At 44.6% G+C, this 20,720-nt stretch overlaps 2 protein-coding genes across 4 annotated transcripts in view; both read right to left on the bottom strand.

The window, feature by feature from the left end:
* Nucleotides 1–14,419, bottom strand: part of DIP2B (disco interacting protein 2 homolog B) — a 196,761-nt gene extending 182,342 nt beyond the window's left edge. Inside the window, exon 1 of one of the 2 annotated variants that reach the window (XM_077297861.1) lies at nucleotides 14,152–14,419. In XM_077297861.1, the coding sequence (XP_077153976.1) occupies nucleotides 14,152–14,236 (85 nt within the window). In that variant the 5' untranslated portion in view covers nucleotides 14,237–14,419. The remainder of the gene's footprint in view (nucleotides 1–14,151) is intronic. The other variant, XM_077297862.1, reaches the window with a different exon arrangement.
* Nucleotides 4,700–6,719, bottom strand: LOC143818477 (uncharacterized). Of its 2 annotated transcripts, XM_077299774.1 has the most exons (5): nucleotides 6,242–6,719; nucleotides 6,091–6,151; nucleotides 5,932–6,015; nucleotides 5,538–5,730; nucleotides 4,700–5,378 (listed from the first exon to the last, which is right to left on the bottom strand). In XM_077299774.1, exons 2-5 carry the CDS (start codon nucleotides 6,148–6,150, stop codon nucleotides 5,218–5,220), a joined length of 498 nt encoding a protein of 165 aa, XP_077155889.1. In that variant the 5' UTR covers nucleotide 6,151; nucleotides 6,242–6,719; the 3' UTR covers nucleotides 4,700–5,217. The 2 variants fall into 2 exon arrangements, with proteins under 2 accessions (XP_077155889.1, XP_077155888.1); XM_077299773.1 differs by having other exon boundaries at nucleotides 6,091–6,719.
* Nucleotides 14,420–20,720: the final 6,301 nt, after the last annotated feature.

Genomic DNA, 20,720 nt, shown 5'->3' on the forward strand with positions numbered 1-20,720 from the left:
CCGTCTAAATGCGGCCTAAAGGCTCGTGGACGTGACTGATTTTCTCGTAAAGTGGTCTTCATGGTTTTTTTATGGATAGCACTCTTACCCATGATACTCTATGGAACTGTGCACATGTCCAATTTCTTCTTTGGACAGAGTGGTTTGCAGGAAAGAGAAAAAAAAAAAAATCAACAACATATCCAATTTTGATCAGTGTGTCGGCTCAGAATCGGCAATGCAAGTCTACGGTTCCAATTTTCACCGACTGACAAAATGGAGAAGGTGGAGATAACTTTAATTTTTTTCTCCCATCATCTGAAAAATAATCAGGACACTCTAATCAAAGTCTGATCAGAATGAGCTGTCCGTTTTATCTCGCATGTGGAGAAAACCTTCATTTGACCCTAACTCATGAGCATCTGCCTCCACTACCTACTTATGCTTCCATCGCCCTCCGCCTCGCCTAAGGTTCCTCATCAGGTGATGTCACTGCCAGCCTAATGTAATAGTGATATTTCACGTAATGCCCTGGAAAGTCATCGGTATCAAGTAAAAGCACAAGACGGCACCGGCAAAACACAGAAAACATAACCATAAAAAAACACAAAAAAAACCTTGAAGACAGAGGTTAGGCTACTTTCACATTAGCGTTTTAATCTGCAGCGTTTAATCCGCAAACGCAAGGACACGAAAAACGCATGAAAACGCGTGTAAACGCAGCGTTTTTAAAACGCTTACGGTTACCGCATGCGTCATTAAAACGCAGCGTTTACATGCTTTTGCTTGCGTTTTCTATGCCAAATTTACCAGAGAAAAATTCTAGATGCAAGAACCAGCCAATGGGACTACAGAGGGCGTGTATTATGTGAAATCTATATATAGACCCTAGGACAGCTGAAATCTTCAGATTTTGCTCCTGCGTCCTGTGAGAAGATGGATCTTCACATGGATAGCTATTACTTTAAACTGGATCTGAGCATCAAGATTTTTCTGGCATGTGCGTTTGCTTGGGAGCAACACCGAAACCGGGAAAGACAGAGAAGGACAAGGCGTAGGCGTTTTTGGCAACACCCCATTGTAGAACTGCGTGAGAGCCGTGGTGCATATCACACCCTGTATGGTGAGCTCAATGAGAACCCAGAAAAATTCCCGGAATATACCAGGATGTCACAAGACTCTTTCCGGGATTTGCTTGATCGGGTCCAAGGAGCCATCCGGAGACAGGACACACAGCTCCGTAGAGCCATTCCACCAGCGGAACGTCTCCTGGTTACCTTATGGTACGTAATAATTCTAAACAAAAGCTACCCAAAATTTTTTGCAGGTCTGATGTTTTTTTGCCTATTTTGTAAATTATTTATTCTTACTACAGATTTCTTGCAACTGGAGAGAGCTTGTCATCCCTTCATTTCCAGTACCGCCTTGGGATTTCCACGCTGTCCGGAATTGTTTTTGAAACCTGCCGGGCTTTATGGACCATTCTCCGTGAGGAATTTATACCCATACCCACGGAGGACATGTGGAAAGAAATTGCTGACAAATTTTGGACTGTTTGTGATTTTCCCAACTGTTTGGGTGCGGTGGATGGGAAGCACATCCGGATTACCAAACCAGCCAGAACGGGATCACAGTTCTTCAACTACAAAAAATATTTTTCAGTAGTTCTTATGGCAATAGCCGATGCGGACTGTCGCTTCATTGCTGTGGACATTGGTGCTTTTGGCCGTGGCAACGATTCACAGACTTTTAAAACCTCTGATATGGGCCGACGTGTTTATGGCAAAAATTTTAATTTCCCACAGCCACGACCACTCCCCTACACTCAAGGCCCACCGCTGCCATTTGTAATGGTTGGGGATGAGGCCTTTCAGATGAGTGAAAATCTCCTGAAGCCCTATTCAAGTCGGGACTTGAACCGCACAAAACGGATCTATAACTACAGACTAACCAGGGCACGCAGAACAGTAGAGTGTGCCTTTGGGATTATGGTGTCCAAATGGCGCATTCTAGCAACTGCAATAAATCTAAAAATGGAGACAGTGGATGAGGTGGTTAAAGCCTGTGTGGTTCTCCACAATTTCATTCTGGCTAAGGAGCGACCCACCATAGAACTTGATGAACCTGTTGCAAACCCTTTGCCTGATTACAGTCATCACCCGCTGCGGTCAACAGTTGAAGTAGGCCACATGCGGGACCAATTTGCAGCGTTTTTTGATTCTGACATTGGACGTGTGCCATGGCAGGACAATATGGTGTAAAATGTACTGCTGGTTTCGGGTCTGCAAATTTATGTTTGGAATGTTAATGTTTTTTCAAATAAAATAATTGTGATTTACTTTCTTCACCAAGTCTCCTATCTATTTCCTTAACAAACCACTTTGGGTTTTTGGGCTTAGGTTGTTGACGTAATTGAGTCCTGTCTTGGTTCACCATTAGCTATTTGCCACAGACTGTATAGACGATGTCCGTTATTGTCGCAGTATTTGTCCAGTACTTAACATCAGTATTTGTAAGCCAAAACCAGGAGCGGTAGATAAATTATTTTAGTGGTGCATATCTGTTTATTGTACTTTTCCTCACATAGTTCCACTCCAGGTTTAGGCTTACAAATAGTGCTGTAAAATACAGAGCGAATACTGACAGTGTGACGGCAGCCTACACCAGAGATCTATAGTCATCAAGTCAGGTGTCTGAACTAATGAATTCATGATGCTATTTGCTCTTGAATTCATTTTTCCTGACACTTGTCCGGGTGAGTATAGATATGCCATGTATGACGTACATTGTTCCTTCACTTTGTGTGAAATATATGTATATGTACCAATAAGATAAAATGGAGGTAATACAATGCATTTCTAAAATCAGCAGGTCAGGGGTCATAAATAATGTTTCTGATAAGACACGACCTGTTGAGTATAGTTGTGCTGTGTATTACCACCATTTTGTCTTCTGTGTGCGACCAAAAGTCACGGAGTAAACAGAAAGAACTGTTTTTGGAGAAAATACAAGTGTTATTTTTGGGGGCAACCTCATATCTCTCAACCAAACACACACCAAGCTTCAGTGTTCTGCTAAGTAGGTACTGGAGGTTGGAGGTGGCCCCCAAAAAGTGTTTGACGCATAATTTGTTATTGGCGCATGCTGTGTGGTGACGGCGGCGAAATACACAATTAACCAAACCTTATTGGGGCAAAACACAGGTTTATTAAACACACACAAACCAAAAACTTAACTGCGCCTGCTTGGGGTTGAGTGCCGATATTGTGGGGTGTTGAGTTGTGAGGTCTGGCTTACTGTAGCCGACATAGGGGTGGCAGGAGAAGGCGCTATGAAACTACTGGGGTCAGGATATTCAGGGATAGGGCTAGACACATGAGAGGGTTGAGACACACTGGAAGGGTGAGACAAACCAGACATTACAGACACATTGGGAGGTGAGGGGGGAGGGATAGCTATGGTTTTTTGTTTTTTTTTGCCTTTCCCCTTCCTTGTTTTGCGCGGGCACGTTGTCGTGGTGGCAGGGAACGCCAGGGCAGGGTCCGTCAACGGCAGTCTGGTGGTGGTGGTGCCAGGAAACGCCAGGGCAGGGTCCGGCAATGGCAGTCTTGTAGTGGTGGTGCCAGGAAACGCCAGGGCAGGGTCCGTCAACGGCAGTCTGGTGGTGGTGGTGCCAGGAAACGCCAGGGCAGGGTCCGGCAATGGCAGTCTTGTAGTGGTGGTGCCAGGAAACGCCAGGGCAGGGTCCGGCAACGGCAGTCTGGTGGTGGTGGTGCCAGGAAACGCCAGGGCAGGGTCCGGCAATGGCAGTCTTGTAGTGGTGGTGCCAGGAAACGCCAGGGCAGGGTCCGGCAACGGCAGTCTGGTGGTGGTGCCAGAGAACGACAGGGCAGGGTCCGGCGGCGGCAGCATGCTGGTGGCAGTGGAGGAGGCCCAAGCAGGAGCAGCAGTTGTCATGGTGGTGGCGGTGGGCTGACCCACTGCACTGGGCATGGTGGTGGTGCTATAATACGGTCCGGAAGTGTTTGGAATGGAGGTGGCCGTGCAGTGGTATGCAGCAGATGTCGGCATTGATGTAAAGCGTGACATTGTGGGCACTGTTGGAAATGCCCCCACTGTCTGCTGAAAATACCGACTCTGCTGCATAGCCTGCACGTAAGCAGCATTGCAGGCCTGCATAACAGTAATCTGGAGCTCAGGACTAAGGTGTTCCGACATGCCCTGTTCTATCTGATTAAAAAAATGATGTGCTGGCCTCTGGAGGTCGGCTTTCACTTGGGCAAGGGCTGTGGTTACCTCCTGGATACGTGTGCTCATATGACTAATGGCAGTATCCAGTCGGTCACCCATCGCCTTGAGTCCCTCATGGAAGACCGAGCTCAAGTGCAAAAACTCGGGCATGAGTGACCTGTCCGCGGCCCTCTGCCGCTGCCGGGAGGAGCCCATAAAAAATTGGCTAGAGGCAGAGGACTGGGGAAGGGGAACACCTGATGGACCAGCTTCCTGGTCTCCAGGTTGTGTGGCAGGCCCACTTGCTGCAGCGCTGGAGGATGGCTGGGACGGGTCCGTGGCTGACTGATGAAGGACCGCTCCAGAACCTGGGCCAACAGTGGAGCTCCAAGTGCTGCGAAAAAAAAAAAAAAAAAATTTTACAAAACATTTACAAAAAGATAACTCAACAGTTAGATAAACATTCAGATAGGGAAAGGTCACACTAGCACTATTTGGAGTGAATTTTACATCAGAATTTGCAAGCCAGGAGTTCAACAGTAGGAATAAAAGTTTCATAAAACCACATGCTCTACTTCTGCATGCATCGACCACTCCTTGGGGATTAAAAAAACTGATGTAAAATATGAAGAGACGATGGAGGCAATACAAGCCATATCTGTATACAAGCAAGCCACCTGTATACTCACCAGGACAAGTGCCAGGAAAAATGAATTGAGGAGCCATTGGCATCCTGAATTCATTATTTCTGACACCTGACTTGCTGAGTATAGATCTGTTGTGCAGGCTGCCGTCACACTCTCAGTATTTGATCAGTATTTCAAATCAGTATTGGTAAGCCAAAACCTGGAGAGGAACTATGTGAGGGAAAGTATTCAAAGAACACGTACCCCACTGCTGCATCTATCAATCACTCAAGGTTTTGGATTACAAATACTGATTTGAAATAATGACCCACAAAAAATTGCATTATACACCACTTTTTTTTTTCTTTTTTAACCAATATACTTACGTTCTTCGTGGAAGGACTGGTCTCAAAAACGCAAGGATGCGGTGGTACTTGTATTTGCGTATCCTTGCTGCAGAACCACTTGGAAGCTGGCTCTCTTGGCGCAGGTCCTTGTTGAAGCGGTCCTTCATCGATCTCCAACGTGTTTTCACTTTTGACACTGTTGGCAAAACAAAACATAATAGTTAGGACAATGGTCTTTTGACCATGGTTACACAACTGTATGTGCTGTGAAAAAGTAATGACTTTCTGACATCATACACAGTTGTGTGAGCATGGCCAAGGTATTGACTACATCACACTGCATTGCGATACTTACCAAATGCAGAACGGACCCGAGCCGGGGCATTGGCCCAGCCATCCCACAACGCTGCGGCCACCTCATTCCAAAGCCTCCGGATCGTCACATTGTTGGCGTGCAGTGGATCCCGGGTGTCCCACAATGCGACTCGCTCGTGAACCAGGGAGATGAGGTGTTCATTCTCAATTAGGTCCTCATCCTCCTCTGGAACCTAACAACAAAAAGTACATTAATATAGGAGACGTTCACATACGGAAGACAGAAAACAGAATCAGAGGAATGGCATGAATATTGAAGTAAAAAAAAACACTGGTGCTGAAGCAAAAGGGAAAGAAAGAGAGAAGTAGAAAGAAATGAAGATTCAAGAATTATAAAGTGAGGATACAATACACATTCAGCCAGCTATACTTACACGATGCCGCCGTCTTGCCCGGCCATGACTACGCTGCTCCTGCCCAGTCTCCTGCCCAGTCTCTTCCGCTGTAGAAGAAGTGGTCTGAAAAAGGGAAAATATACATTGTCATATGTGTAGATGTGACAGTGAATACAATCTGAGGAGGTGAATACTCACTTCGCTGACATGTTCCCCTTGTGCAGGCCCAGGCGTTTCCTCATCAGAAGAAGAAGACATTCTGATGTGTGCAGAAAGAAAGGAATGACAGAAATTAGGGCACATAGACACAGATTATAGAAAAGAAATGCATTGGATAGGATATACTCACATAGTTCTGAGGCTTGTTTGCTGATCCAAGGGGCTGTGGGGCGTCTCGTCTGCAAGGCAGTCTGATGAGTAGTGACCTGCAACTGTCCACACCCTCCCTTTATCACCTTGTATGTGGGGGGTGGCTTATCAGTGTCTAGGCATGTTTTTCTCAATTGAGACGCATGCGTCGGCAAACGCAAGCAAACGCATGTACTGAAAAACGCATGCGTTTACATAGACTACAATGCGTTTTTTGGGCGCAAACCTTGCGCAATCAGCCGCATACGTTTCCAGGCGGCAAAATGACGCCTCTAAAAATTACTACATGTTGCATTTCCGCGCCAAGACGCAGACGGCTAGACGACGCATGCGTCGTCAAACGCGGCAAAACGCGAACATAGAAAAACGCACGCGTCGATAATGTTAAAGATAGGAATACACAACGCATGCAGATATTTGCGGAAGAAACGCTGCGGACACAACCGCAAATGTGAAAGCGGCCTTAAATGGTTAACAAGAAAACACAAGCTGAAGAATAGGCTTAATAACCACAACAGAGGCGCAGGTAGTCATAGCATCAGCCATTACTTCAATTGGGCGCACAACAAACCAGCTGAATATATGCAAATCCATCAGCACTGTACGCCGGCCCTAATGACGGCATAATGCTAGAAAACAGGATTCCCCGAGTCACAGAGGAGCCCGAGCAGCTGTTACATGTGTGGCACGTGGCACTCAGAGATTTAGGGAGCCAACGTGCCTCACAGTTTGGTGCCGGCGCCTAATTATTACTATTTTTTATTGAGATCTATGGGCGTTCTTATTTGCTGCTCATCAAAAATAGAGGATGGCTGGGGGGTTAGTATGACCACCTCCTTTCTCTGAATGGGAAAGCAAGTCAATGAGACAAAAGGCTACAGTGAAAAACAAAAAAAAATACACGTTTTACAAGCAGACAGATCGATTAGTCATCCATCAATAACACACGGAACATTACAATCCAGAGTTTAGGATTCTTACTTCACTGGTTGGATTTGGCACCAACCGATTTGGGGTATTAAAATGGCCGCTGATTGGTAAATATTAAATTGGCGATCATTTAATAGCCTGATTACAGAGGCAGACCGCACTGGATGATCTGTAGTGTGCATAAGCTGCCATTGTTATCGGCAGCACAGGTCAGGACTATACAGGATGATGTGCTGCCGAGAACAATCATCTTTTGTGCAGCGTAAAAGATCCTTTCACCGAACAAATAAGAGTTTTGCTCATTTATCGGATGATCGGTAGCCCGTTTACACTACGCTCCATCATAATAAGTCTACACTGTAAATGAGGCTTTATTCACCTATGGCCACAAAGTAAACATGCAAGCTAGGCCAAACATGCAGGTTTACCCTGCAGGAACAGCCGATAGTGCTTCACTACTGCTTACCCCAGTATGTTATATGAATTAAAAACCAAAATCTATTCTTGATTTCCAGCTCAGCGCCGCTCCTCCGCCCTCAGTCCTGTGTCCCCTGCTGATCTCCTGAAACAATGTCAGACGACCACCTTCACAAGTCCTTCTGAGCAGAGAAGTAGCGTTTCCTCCATTCGGACAAAAATGTGAAGGCTGCAGCCAATCGCCGGAGGTCACGTGACTTTGTATACATCAGGAGACCAGCGGGGAACACAGGGCTGGAAAAAGCGGATGGAACATGTATGTGAAAAACGGACGTCTGAATGAGGCCTAAAACGTTGGAAATGATCCTTACAATTTAGATGGTTTCTAAAGCCTAAGGATTGTACGTTATAAACCGTCAATGGCTTAAAGCAGATCAGTGACCAGAATATCTCGTAGATCGGCCTAAAGGTCACATACGTGAAATATTATCTATGGCAAGAGGACATGAAAACCTTACAAAAAAATGGAAAAAAAAAAATTGAGCATTTTTATTTGCTATGAAAGGGCCTAACTGACGTCCTATGACAATCCTCCACAAAGGATCCTTTATTAGGTGTAATAACAAGATTAGGGAAGATAAAAGCCTGCGCTGGACGAATAATAATCTGGCTATAACTACCAGTTAGGACTTGCCTTTGCCTTAGGAGGAATACTGCATTATCTGCCTGTCAGCGCGGCTGACAATCTCTCCTGTCCTGACAATTCAATGGCACAGAGAGGGCCGTCATTTCAGAAGCGGACTGTTGCGCTCGGTGCTGACAAGACTGCTGGGCGGTCAATTAGAAAAGTAAATTATTTATTCCACTTTGCGGATATAGCTCCATCGTATTCTGAAGCACTTTACAGACATCATCTCCGTCCCCATTGGGGCTCACAATCTAGATTCCCTATCAGTATGGCTTTGGAATGTGGGAAGAAACCGGAGAAACCAGAGGAAACCCACGCTAACATGGAGGGAACATACAAACTCCATGCACATATTGTCCTTGGTAGGGTTTGATCCCAGGACCCCAGCACGAGGCAAGAGTGATAACCACTGAGCCACCGGTCTAAGCTTCCAAGTTAAAAAAGCTCCATAATATTAAAAGGGGTTGTCCCATCTTCTCAGGAGCGCCCCACTCCCCTGCCTCCCAACTTCTTGCTTGCCAGGGGGATGATTGACAGTTAGTACCAGAGGCCTGGCTGAGCGGCTGGTCCGAGTCGCACACTCTCCAATGCTAGCAGACAGGTACAGACTGGGGCTGAAATTCAGCTCTGGCATGATTACTCCGCCACAACTCTTAACAGTGTGGGTGTCTTGAGAACACAGATTCTGTTAACAACGTAGCAGACAAGGAGGCCCACAACAAGACAGGCCCTTCTGGCATTTGCCAGAATTGCCGGATGGCCAGTCCGGTCCTGCTAGCAGATGAGGACCATTGGAACATTGACGAGCTTGTAAGCACTGTGCTCCATGACTATAAGACCAGCACATCTGAAATGTCTGGGAAAGGTATCTAATGACCTATCTACAGCAGATCAGTGGGGTCCAAGACCCAGATCCCTCACTGATCAGCTAATTTTTTTGCTCTGGCTGGCCGTTGCTGGTTACTGTAACAGCTTCTATGCAAAAGAATACAAGCTGTTCTGCAGCGCCCAGCAGCGGCCACTACACTTTGACAAGAGTCGCACTCAGTAGCTCCATTGCAAGTGTTTACATTCGGCCATGAGCAAACAACAGCTGATCGGTGGGAGCGCCGGGTGTCGGACCCCCAAGGATCTGCCACTGGTGACCCATCCTGTATATAATATATTTATCAAATACCTATGCCTAGAAGACCCCTTTAATATTTTTCTATTGCACAAAATTTAGCCATTTGCAGAACCACCATGAATGATAAAATGGTCAAATACTCATTTTATTTTCTGATAATTATACTTTTCATATAAAATAGGTGAAGAACATATTTTTAGTTGGAAAAGTAAATAAAAAAAAAATCCCAATGCTTTAACGTACTGAAGCATACATCATCAACGTCGTATAATTTCAATCTCGAAATTGTTTTCTGGGTTTTCCATATTTTTCTGGATTAAAATAAGGCAATAAAAGCGTGAAACGCGGCAGCACATGATGACATTTGTGCTCTATTTTCACATCCATCAACACTAATCATTACTCTATTTGCTCATAAATATTTTCAGGGCAACATGAAAGCTTGTGCCCCAGGTGGGATTATTTAAGAGGCATGGAAACATTTCATCATCCTGAAACGCCCAGAGATTAGACGACTGAGAGGAAGCAATGTCGGTTACCCCGGAATTACTCCAGCACCGTATGTTCCAGGCAAGCGGCGGCGTCAATGAAAGAGCCGTGATATCAGGTGGTTTCATTCTGCGACATCACACCATGCATATATTCAGCCCCCGCCGTACAGCTCATAGCTATTTAATGCACACCCCAGGGAGCAGAGTCATTAAATCGGCCTCTGTAAATTCTGCTGTCAGCATGCATAATGTAATGTCTGCACACAGCCATGTCTGCAGCCGCTACAGAAAATCTTAATGAAAAGTGCAACCAAACCACAACCATGGATTCAATTCCAAATGTAATATAAAGGAAACAAAACACATTAGTGCAGTATTTGGTCACCTGTGTCTTCCCATACAATGTATCTAACCCTTATATGCAAGATTTTACAGTCAGTACACACGGGCTAAAGAGAAAGCTGTATATGGGTCACACAGGGTACGGGAAACCATCCCAAGACTAGATAATGTGTCTTCTGCGTATATAATCCAACAGGTCATGGGGCTGATTGTCGAGTACGACCATAGAAAATGCCAAGTGCAGCCGATCAGATGTCGCTATATGGTTGTGAGGCCCCTTTGCAGGAGGGATGAATGGCAGCACACATGGTCTCCTAGTGGAGAGTAGCTAGGCCTCCATGTGCCGCCATGTGTAGAAGCCATTCTCCCTTTCATGCCATGGTTATATGGAGGAATGACTCCATAATAAAGCACCTTGTGATATTTTGCTGTTCAGAACGTCCCTCTTTGGGTAGTTTCCTACAAAACACACAATTGTAGCGCATCATCCATTCCTGAAGGGAGAACCCGGCCTCTAGGTGAACCTGCAGCCATCAGCATACAAGACATGAAGTCTACAGCATTAACAACGCTCTTGGCATCGGCCAGCAGAGCAGATCGCTTGATTACCTAGATACAGGCAATATTCCAGATGATAACGTGACCTACAAGGGAGAGCGCACAAAAACTGCAGCTAGTTACTACCTATGACAGACTCCTCTTGGCAGCGGCTCATCTTCCCTGGAAAAAAAAGATTTGGGCTTTGATTCACCAATGGCACCAAACCGTCTCTTCTCCATTTGTCGGGGGACGGTCAGGAGGCCTCTATGCACATCAGATGGTTGGTGGGTTCACATAACTTTTCATCTAAATACCCCCATACACATTACACTACTGTTGGCTGAGCCCGCCAATATCGACAGGTTTGGCCAATGGTCCAATATATATGGGTGTCCCAGCCAACTGATGGTTGGGGGAAGATGTTGACCACACATGTCTGATTTCAGACTATGGAACGCCTTATGAGATAAGCCCCACAGAGAACAAGAGAGCGCTCCTGTACAGGGAAAAGGCGGCTGAGATGGCCTCGGCCAACAGCCATCTGGTGTGTATGGCCGGCCTAATGTACATGGGGCTCTTAGTATAGGTGATAACATTATTGGCAATAGGGATTTCCTCCAATCGTAAGCTGTGTAGAGTGCTTGATGTCTGGAGTAAAGAAATATTGTGATGGAAGCCACCGCACCAAAGGATTGTCCAAGCAACAGATATCCAACAAGAAGGGCTTGTCCAGCCCTGCGTACATTTTAGGCAAGCATGGCTTACACACTGTTCAGCTGTACTAGACTGTGGCGCCTCATATGTGCACTTGATACATTATAGCGTGGATTAGTATCAGCACAGAAATTGTGACCAAAACACGGCAGCGAAGGACCTGGAGAAACCTTAGAGGGGATCCGTCAGTGCTCCAGTCATGTCTGTTTTACTAAACACTTGTATTCCCCGTGCGATAACTGGGGCAGCTTCTCTTAGAACTCTTCATTGTGCAGTTCCTCTGTGATTCCTCATGGAAATGTATGAAGAAAATTGCCAACTGGGCGTTCCCACAATGGAGGAGTGTCTCTGCACCATTTAGGGATACCACCGCTTGGAAAGGAGAAATGGGACCATCCAGTTATCAATGCATTCACATTTACAGGGGTCAGAATAGAGAAACGTCACAAGGTAGTGTAGAAATCCATCCAAGACACCGGAGGAGGGACGCCCCCCCCCCCCCCGACACCGGAGGAGGGACGCCCCCCCGACACCGGAGGAGGGACGCCCCCCCCGACACCGGAGGAGGGACGCCGCCCCCCCCGACACCGGAGGAGGGACGCCGCCCCCCCCCCGACACCGGAGGAGGGACGCCGCCCCCCCCCCGACACCGGAGGAGGGACGCCGCCCCCCCCCCGACACCGGAGGAGGGGCGCCCCCCCCCGACACCAGAGGAGGGACGCCCCCCCCCGACACCGGAGGAGGAGGGACCCCCCCCGACACCGGAGGAGGGACGCCCTGCACTGGAGACGAGGCTTCTCCCATTCGCCAACATGCGAGGAGGCTTTACCACGACAAGACAACCTGTTAGGGATTTGCCCATCTCATAAAGTAAGTTGGCAAGCACTGAGGATTAAAGCTCTAACATGCCAGTGTGCCAAAGGATTTCTTCATAAACTGTGTCAGCCACAAAATCTTATACCACACAGCCATTAAACAGTACCCAGAGCAGCACATATTGCACGTCTCCTCGCCTGCAGTGCTATCGGCATAGGGGTTCCCTTTGTTTCACCACCAGATGGATCCCGCACCCCCCTCTATTAATTAACACTTATTGATAAGATGCCAACACATTCCTCAGCTCACACTGGATGCAGCCAGAGACAATAGTTCAGCGTATAGGAAGCCAACATAATCAATGGGCGATATAAGACCTCTCATGGGGTACACAATGGGCAGCACATGTCACCTAGGAGGCGACTGGCAGAAGGTCCTGGGGGGGCAGCTGTGCCACTGCCTGATACTGGCGGCCCACGTATGCTACATTTCTATCCAATGATAGGATCTCTTCTAGATATGTAATAATCAGCATATATTATGTAGAAATTAGTGAGGAGCATGCTCAGATGACTCCTTATATACGCACGTTTGCTCATCACTAGTAATGATCAATATATACGGTAATATGTAGAGAAGTAATAATCAGTATGGAATAGGTAGATAATATGTAAAAATGAATATAACAGGTAGATAATATATAAATATGTAATAATGAGTATATATTCTGTAGATAGGTACATATTAGATAGCGAATATTGCATGTATATATTATATATTACACATTTACATATTATATACAATTATTACATGTATATAATTTATATTAGACATTTACATATTATATACTGATTATTACATGCATATATAATATATATTACATAGTTACATATGACATACGATTACGAATCTAATTCATATAGCACAGCTACAGTTATAGTATTACATATCTACCTGTGATAATTCTATAATTACATAGGTGCATAGTATATGCTGATTATATATGTAATAATTATCACATGCAGAAACATATTTATGTGTGTGGATATCTAATAATCAGTATATAAGTACTGTAATAGACATGTAATATTTAGCTATTTAATATGAATAAGATATGTAATTATCAGTATAATATGAAGCTATGTAACAATATTATATGTAGCTGTATATAATATGTAGATATGTAATAATTGGTATAAGTACATACATAATATACAGATATTATAACAGGTATAATAACTCGATATGTAATATAATAGATGTAGTAGACAATACCTATATAATATACAGATGTAAATTGGGATTCGAAGTACACACATGTATATAATAACCAGTACGTGTTATATATACCTATGTAATAATAACGATGTATTAATGGGTATATCTCCATAGGTAAGATCACATAGATCTGTAATAATCAGTATATAATAATCACAGATGTGATAGCAGATCTATCCACAGGACACTGTAGGCACAGCCTGTTAGACTACACTGCAATGAATGTAGTTTCTGATCGATCGATGCTAGTGATCGATAATGATCGGGCGCCCGTGCACTCTCTCGCCCCACCGATCAGCTGGGATCAGTGGATCTGGTGATGGCTGGTGATGACAGCTCCACATTACAATAGCCTCCATTGTCGCCTGGCTGAGGAGATGCCAGTGATCCCAGTAGATCCCAGCAGATCAGACAGCACAGTGGATCCCTCCCTCGCCATTCATAGACAGCTGCAGAGCAGGCTCTACCTGGGCTCCGCTCGCAGTGGTTTCTCCCATGTCCTCACAGTCTCCCCAGAAGAGCCGGGCTCCCCGGCCGCCAGCACTCACCTTCTGACAGCTCCAGCTCCAGTTCGGCCAGCTGTTCCCTCACCTCCTTCGGGAGGGCTGACAGGTCGAAGCCCCTCTCCGCCATGGAGCCGGCCGGATTCACCGTATTAAGCCGAGAGGTTTGAATCGCCGGAGCTCAGCGCATAGCCCTCGCCACGGCCGCCATGCCAGGCCCTGCCTCACGTCACATGACCAGACAGCCATCCAGCCTAACGCGGCTGACAGCAGGAACACTGACACCCCGAGCATAACACCGGTACTACAGCGCAAAAGCCAACCTGAGGCGAATGGAATAGTAATAAAGAAATCTAGCGCCACCAGGTGGTAGGTTGTGGAAGTACAGTTAGCTTTGTCCCCTGCAGGACACAGCAGTGAGCACTAGGGTGGGTATCTTTTTCCTGAGGGGTTTCTTTACATTCACATGACTTTTTTTCCAGACGTTTTTCATTTCTTATAGAGAAGTCTATAGAGAGGCTTGGACTGACCCCTGGGGAACAGTTGAATTCCCCGGTGGGCCCCTGTGCAGGAGTAGTTGCTTACCCCCCTATATGAGCAGTAGTTGTTCATGTCACATGGCGTGGGGCAGTAACCGTGGGCGAGGTACTCGTCTCGTGCACCCCAGCACATTACGTGAAGGCGGGGGTCCTGGCTGGGTGTGTTGACCCTGTGCTACGAGGGCGGTACACCCGTGCAGGCCGCATGGAACCAATGTTGCTGGTTTGCCAGGAACAGATGTTGGACAGTTCAATGAGGGAGACCTCCAGTTGAAAATAAACCTTTTACTGAACAGGAATTTGGTAGGGAATATATACAGGATATAGCAGGTACACAGTCTTATCAACGTTTCCCTCACAACTCCATTATCCACAGTTTCCTTCCTTCGTTTCTCTATTGTCCTCCTCTCTTTACTTTTTCTCTACTTGTCCTCTGTCTCCTCAGTTTCTCACTACTTCACCACAACTCCGCTCAGCTTGACAGTTCTGCTTAACAAGAGTCCTTTATCGCCCTGCAGTTCTGACTCGTCTTTCCCCTCAAGGTGCCAATATGGCTGGACTCAGCGTCAATCTATCTGATGCTCTGGAGCTCCCGCCCAGGACTTTCTACCCATCTCATGTACTCACTCCTGTCTAGGCCCGTTACCTTCAAGAGCTGTAAGCCACTCGGGCCCTTTCTGTCAGGGGTCCTTTGCCAGGACCCATCTCCACTCGATCACACTGTCTCTTAGGCCGGAGTCACACTAGAGAGTTTTACGGACGTATGAGAGGCGCAAAAACAACGCATTGCGTCTATTTCTCAGCTGTATTTTACAGGCGTAGAAAATCACAGCATGCTGCGTTTGTCAGCATATTCCTTAAAAAAAAGTCTATGGGGGCGAGAAAAATATGGATTACACACGGACAGGCTCGGACTGGCCCACAGGGTAACAGGGGAATCCCCCGGTGGGCCCCTGTGCAGATCTGGGCCCCCAACCCCACTATATGGGCATTATTTGGCATAATTAAAATTTATTCGCTCTGTAGATAAAAAAAAAAGCAGCATCTCATCATTCATTAACCAAACTACCCAGTTTATTAATATATAGAGATATAGGTAAATTTGTGAACAAGGGTAGTATAATATTTGTATGCAGGTGAAAAGTGGGCCCCCACAGTCAGTTACTGGTGGGCCCTTAGCACCCCAGTCCAACACTGCACACGGACCATCAGTGTGACTGTAGCGTGGGAATTTTTCTGAATATTTTCTCACGCTCGAGTTCATATGAGGTTATGCCAGCAGGGGGCGCAGCACCACAAGTCTAGGTAGCTACGTTCCCCTGCTTCCCATTCATTCCCCAGTTTTTACAGGCAGGGGCGGCTGCATTAGCAGGCTCCTGCTTGTAAAATTATTTAACCCCTTCAGATGGATTTACAGCGTGGGACATGACTGTAACGACGGAAGGTATGGGATATTGTTGTTTTTTTTGTTTTTTATTTTTTACAGAACGAGGGTCGTCATTTGGATTGAGAGTATAATAAACTATTACAACACCCTGTGTATTTATTTCAATAAAATACTTTTTTCCTAATGTGTGTGCGTTTTATTAACCGTTTACTACTATTGGATTAATTATGGATAGGTGTCTTATTGACATCTCTCCATTATTAACCAGGCTTAATGTCACCTTATATTAGCAAGGTGACATTAACCCTTTATTACCCATATCCCACCGCTACTCAGGAGTGGGAAGAGAGTGGCTAAGTGCCAAAATAGGCGCATCTTACAGATGTGCCTCTTCTGGGGTGGCTGGAGGCAGATGTTTTTAGCCAGGGGAGGGCCAATAACCATGGTCCCTCTCTAGGCTATTAACATCTGCCCTCAGTCACTGGCCTTCCCACTCTGGCGGAGAAAATTGCGCTGGAGCCCACGCCAGTTTTTTCCGTGATTTAACCCTTTATTTTAAAAGCTAGAGCCCCCAAATTTTGCACACACACTCTACTAACATACTAACATTAGTAGTGAGGAATATGTAAAAATATAAGGGATATGAAATGGTTTACTGTATGTAAACCATGTCTCATATCCTGTCGGGTTTGGGAAGGAGATAGCAAAAGCCGGCAATTGAATTGCTGGCTTTTCTGCTATCTAGCGCTGTATTAAATATGAATATATATATGTGTTTCACTGATATATATATATATATATATATAGACTGTATATATGTTTTCACGAATATTTGAGTCCATGGATCCATTCTATGTCCATTTTGCAAGCCGCCCGTACGGGTGCCATACGGATTACATACGGAGGTTTACATGCGCAAAATACGCAGCCACACCCTGCCTACAGATGACATACGGATCACTGTTTTGGGATTATTTTTGCGTATTGCGCATGTAAAATACGGACCGTATTTTCCTACGCCTAGTGTGACGCCGGCCTTGCTCATTTCTGCTCCAGATCTTGCTCTCTCTTTCTTTCCTTCATTCTGCTCTCACTTTAGGGACACCTCAGAATGCGGCACTGTTCACCATGAGCCTTAAGTCTTCTTTCTACGCACTCCAGGTCCTATCCACCCTCCTAACTGGAAATTGTCATTTTCCCTTCAACTCACCCCCTTCCCACTCTGGACTTGTCCAAAACATTAACTCCAACTATGGTAAAACTACACACATACACATTATCAATATTACTAATACCTTTAACCCTTATCACAGTTCACATTGCATCACCTAACATTTACAACAATAAATGTGATTCTTCAAGGGGGAACGTGGGTAGTAAGAACATCTCTGTACATTCCAATACATTTTGTTTATTATGGACAAACAATGGCAGCGTTTCATCATTTAACAGATGATTGAATTTATTATTATATAGAAGCAGAGGTAAATTTGGCAACGTCAATGTGCTGTCTATGGGAGAATGTCAGTGACTTATGCCATTCCTGGAGAATGCTGCATTTAAAAAAAGTTAGGCCACGTGCACACGTTGAGTTTTTTACATCAGTATTTGGTCAGTTTTTTACCTCAGTATTTGTAAGCCAAAACCAGGAGTGGGTGATAAATGCAGCAGTGGTGACATGTTTCTATTATACTTCCTCTGATTGTTCCTCTCCTGGTTTTGTCTATAAACTAAAAATGGTACCACATATCGTCTATATGGGTTATGACATGATCTGTCAGACCTGATACTTGGCTCCTTGCCACTGCAGGAACCTGTCATCTTTTCCTATGTCCCCCACATGGGGGAGGAAACCCGTAGGGAGAAGAATGCATCTATACATCTATTTGTAGGTACACCTTAGCAGCCTACACTTGGTGACTGTCCAGGGGATCACAGGAACCCACCACACACACACACCCATCCTATACATGTAGTCTGATTTTTTGTTCCTGCGTGTTCCTAACCTGCTGATGACAAGACAAACTGAACTGCTGAGACCAAACCATCTACAGAATTATTGAGCTCTGGTTGATTTAAAGCACAAGCACTTTATAACGCTATTATGTTTACTGTTGGTCGTCATATTGCTTTTAATTGGGAGTTTAATACAAGTTAATTTTTAGTTTATAAAATTTATGAAACACAAAATAAACTGAGATTTTTGGAATTCTAAATGTACTGTAAGGGGTTATCATATTCCCAAAATGTCCTTCCTAATATCTATCTTTAACTCCTAACCACTTTTTTTAATTTGCTTTATTCTAAAGTTCCCTACCATTCCCCCTATAAAGCTAATGCCTATATGTGTTTTTAACTTTTACTTCCTGTGACTTTTCATTGAGAGGAGCCTTAAACAAGGTGTCATCAGATAGATGGCCCTGCAATAATTTCGCTCTTCTATTACCCTTCCCCTGGATAAGGATGTCACTTACCACAGTTTCTTTTATTGCTGCCTTTTGATGACATCTAAAACAATCACGATGATAGCTAATGTGAGGGGTGGAAGAGATGAACGCGCAGAGCCGACATTCTGCTTCTGTCACCTCACCGCTATCCTACAGCTAGAGACAGGATGTCATCAGGGGGCCATGATAGAAGCAGGGTGACTGACACCAGCTCTACCCCGTAGCTTTTACATCGCCCGGAAATGAATCGCCATCAGATGGCAGCTCTGCTGTCACTCACCCTGCTTCTATCACCATCCCCTGATGCTTCTTGCTTAACCCCTTTACCCCCAAGGGTGGTTTGCACGTTAATGACCAGGCCAATTTTTACAATTCTGACCACTGTCCCTTTATGAGTCTATAACTCTGGAACGCTTCAACGGATCTTGGCGATTCTGACACTGTTTTCTCGTGACATATTGTACTTCATGATAGTGGTAAAAATTTTTCGTTATAACTTGCGTTTATTTGTGAAAAAAACGGAAATTTGGCGAAAATTTTGCAATTTTCCAACTTTGAATTTTTATGCCCTTAAATCACAGAGATATGTCACACAAAATACTTAATAGGTAAAATTTCCAACATGTCTACTTTACATCAGCACAATTTAGGAACCAACATTTTTTTTTGTTAGGGAGTTATAAGGGTTAAAAGTTGACCAGCAATTTCTCATTTTTACAACACCATTTTTTTTTAGGGACCACATCTCATTTGAAGTCATTTTGAGGGGTCTATATGATAGAAAATACCCAAGTGTGACACCATTCTAAAAACTGCACCCCTCAAGGTGCTCAAAACCACATTCAAGAAATTTATTAACCCTTCAGGTGTTTCACAGGAATTTTTGGAATGTTTAAATAAAAATTAACATTTACATTTTTTTTACACAAAATTTATTTCAGCTCCAATTTGTTTTATTTTACCAAGGGTAACAGGAGAAAATGGACCCCAAAAGTTGTTGTACAATTTGTCCTGAGTATGCCGATACCCCATATGTGGGGGTAAACCACTGTTTGGGCACACCGCAGAGCTCGGAACGGAAGGAGCGCAATTTGACTTTTCAATGCAAAATTCACTGGAATTGAGATGGGACGCCATGTTGCGTTTGGAGAGCCCCTGATGTGCCTAAACATTGAAACCCCCCACAAGTGACACCATTTTGGAAAGTAGACCCCTTAAGGAACTTATCTAGATGTGTGGTGAGCACTTTGACCCAACAACTGCTTCACAGAAGTTTATAATGCAGAGCCGTAAAAATAAAAAATCATATTTTTTCACAAAAATTATCTTTTCGCCCCCAATTTTTTATTTTCCCAAGGGTAAGAGAAGAAATTAGACCACAAAAGTTGTTGTGCAATTTGTCCTGAGTATGCCGATACCCCATATGTGGGGGTAAACGACTGTTTGGGTGCATGGCAGAGCTTGGAAGGGAAGGAGCGCCATTTGACTTTTCAATGCAAAATTGACTGGAATTAAGATGGGATGCCATGTCGCGTTTGGAGAGCCCCTGATGTGCCTAAACATTAAACCCCCACAAGTGACACCATTTTGGAAAGTAGACCCCCTAAGGAACTTATCTAGATGTGTTTTGAGAGCTTTGATCTCTCAAGTGTTTCACTACAGGTTATAACGCAGAGCCGTGAAAATAAAAATTCTTTTTTTTTTCACAAAAATGATCACATTTTGAGACCTATAATTTTTCCATATTTTGGTCCACAGAGTCATGTGAGGTCTTGTTTTTTGCGGGACGAGTTGACGTTTTTATTGGTAACATTTTCGGACATGTGACAGTTTTTGATCGCTTTTTATTCCCATTTTTGTGAGGCAGAATGACCAAAAACCAGCTATTCATGAATTTCTTTTGGGGGAGGCGTTTATACCATTCCACGTTTGGTAAAATTGATAAAGCAGTTTTATTCTTCGGGTCAGTACGATTACAGCGATACCTCATTTATATTTTTTTTATGTTTTGGCGCTTTTATACGATAAAAACTATTTTATAGAATAAATAATTATTTTGGCATCGCTTTATTCTGAGGACTATAACTTTTTTCTTTTTTCTTTGATGATGCTGTGTTGTGGCTTGTTTTTTGCGGGACAAGATGACGTTTTCAGCGGTACCATGGTTATTTATATCCGTCTTTTTGATCACCTGTTATTCCACTTTTTGTTCGGCGGTATGATAATAAAGCGTTGTTTTTT

This window comes from Ranitomeya variabilis, chromosome 3 (assembly GCF_051348905.1).
Source record: "Ranitomeya variabilis isolate aRanVar5 chromosome 3, aRanVar5.hap1, whole genome shotgun sequence".
Taxonomy (NCBI): Eukaryota; Metazoa; Chordata; class Amphibia; order Anura; family Dendrobatidae; genus Ranitomeya; species Ranitomeya variabilis.

Excerpts from the sequence above, each read along its gene's own strand:
- LOC143818477 (XM_077299773.1), bottom strand. The coding sequence starts at position 6,195 with ATGTGCCCTAATTTCTGTCATTCCTTTCTTTCTGCACACATCAGAATG. Across the intron at positions 5,731-5,931 it reads GGGCAAGACGGCGGCATCGT|GTTCCAGAGGAGGATGAGGA; the intron begins GTAAGTATAGCT and ends TTTTGTTGTTAG. Across the intron at positions 5,379-5,537 it reads TCGGGTCCGTTCTGCATTTG|TGTCAAAAGTGAAAACACGT; the intron begins GTAAGTATCGCA and ends TTTTGCCAACAG.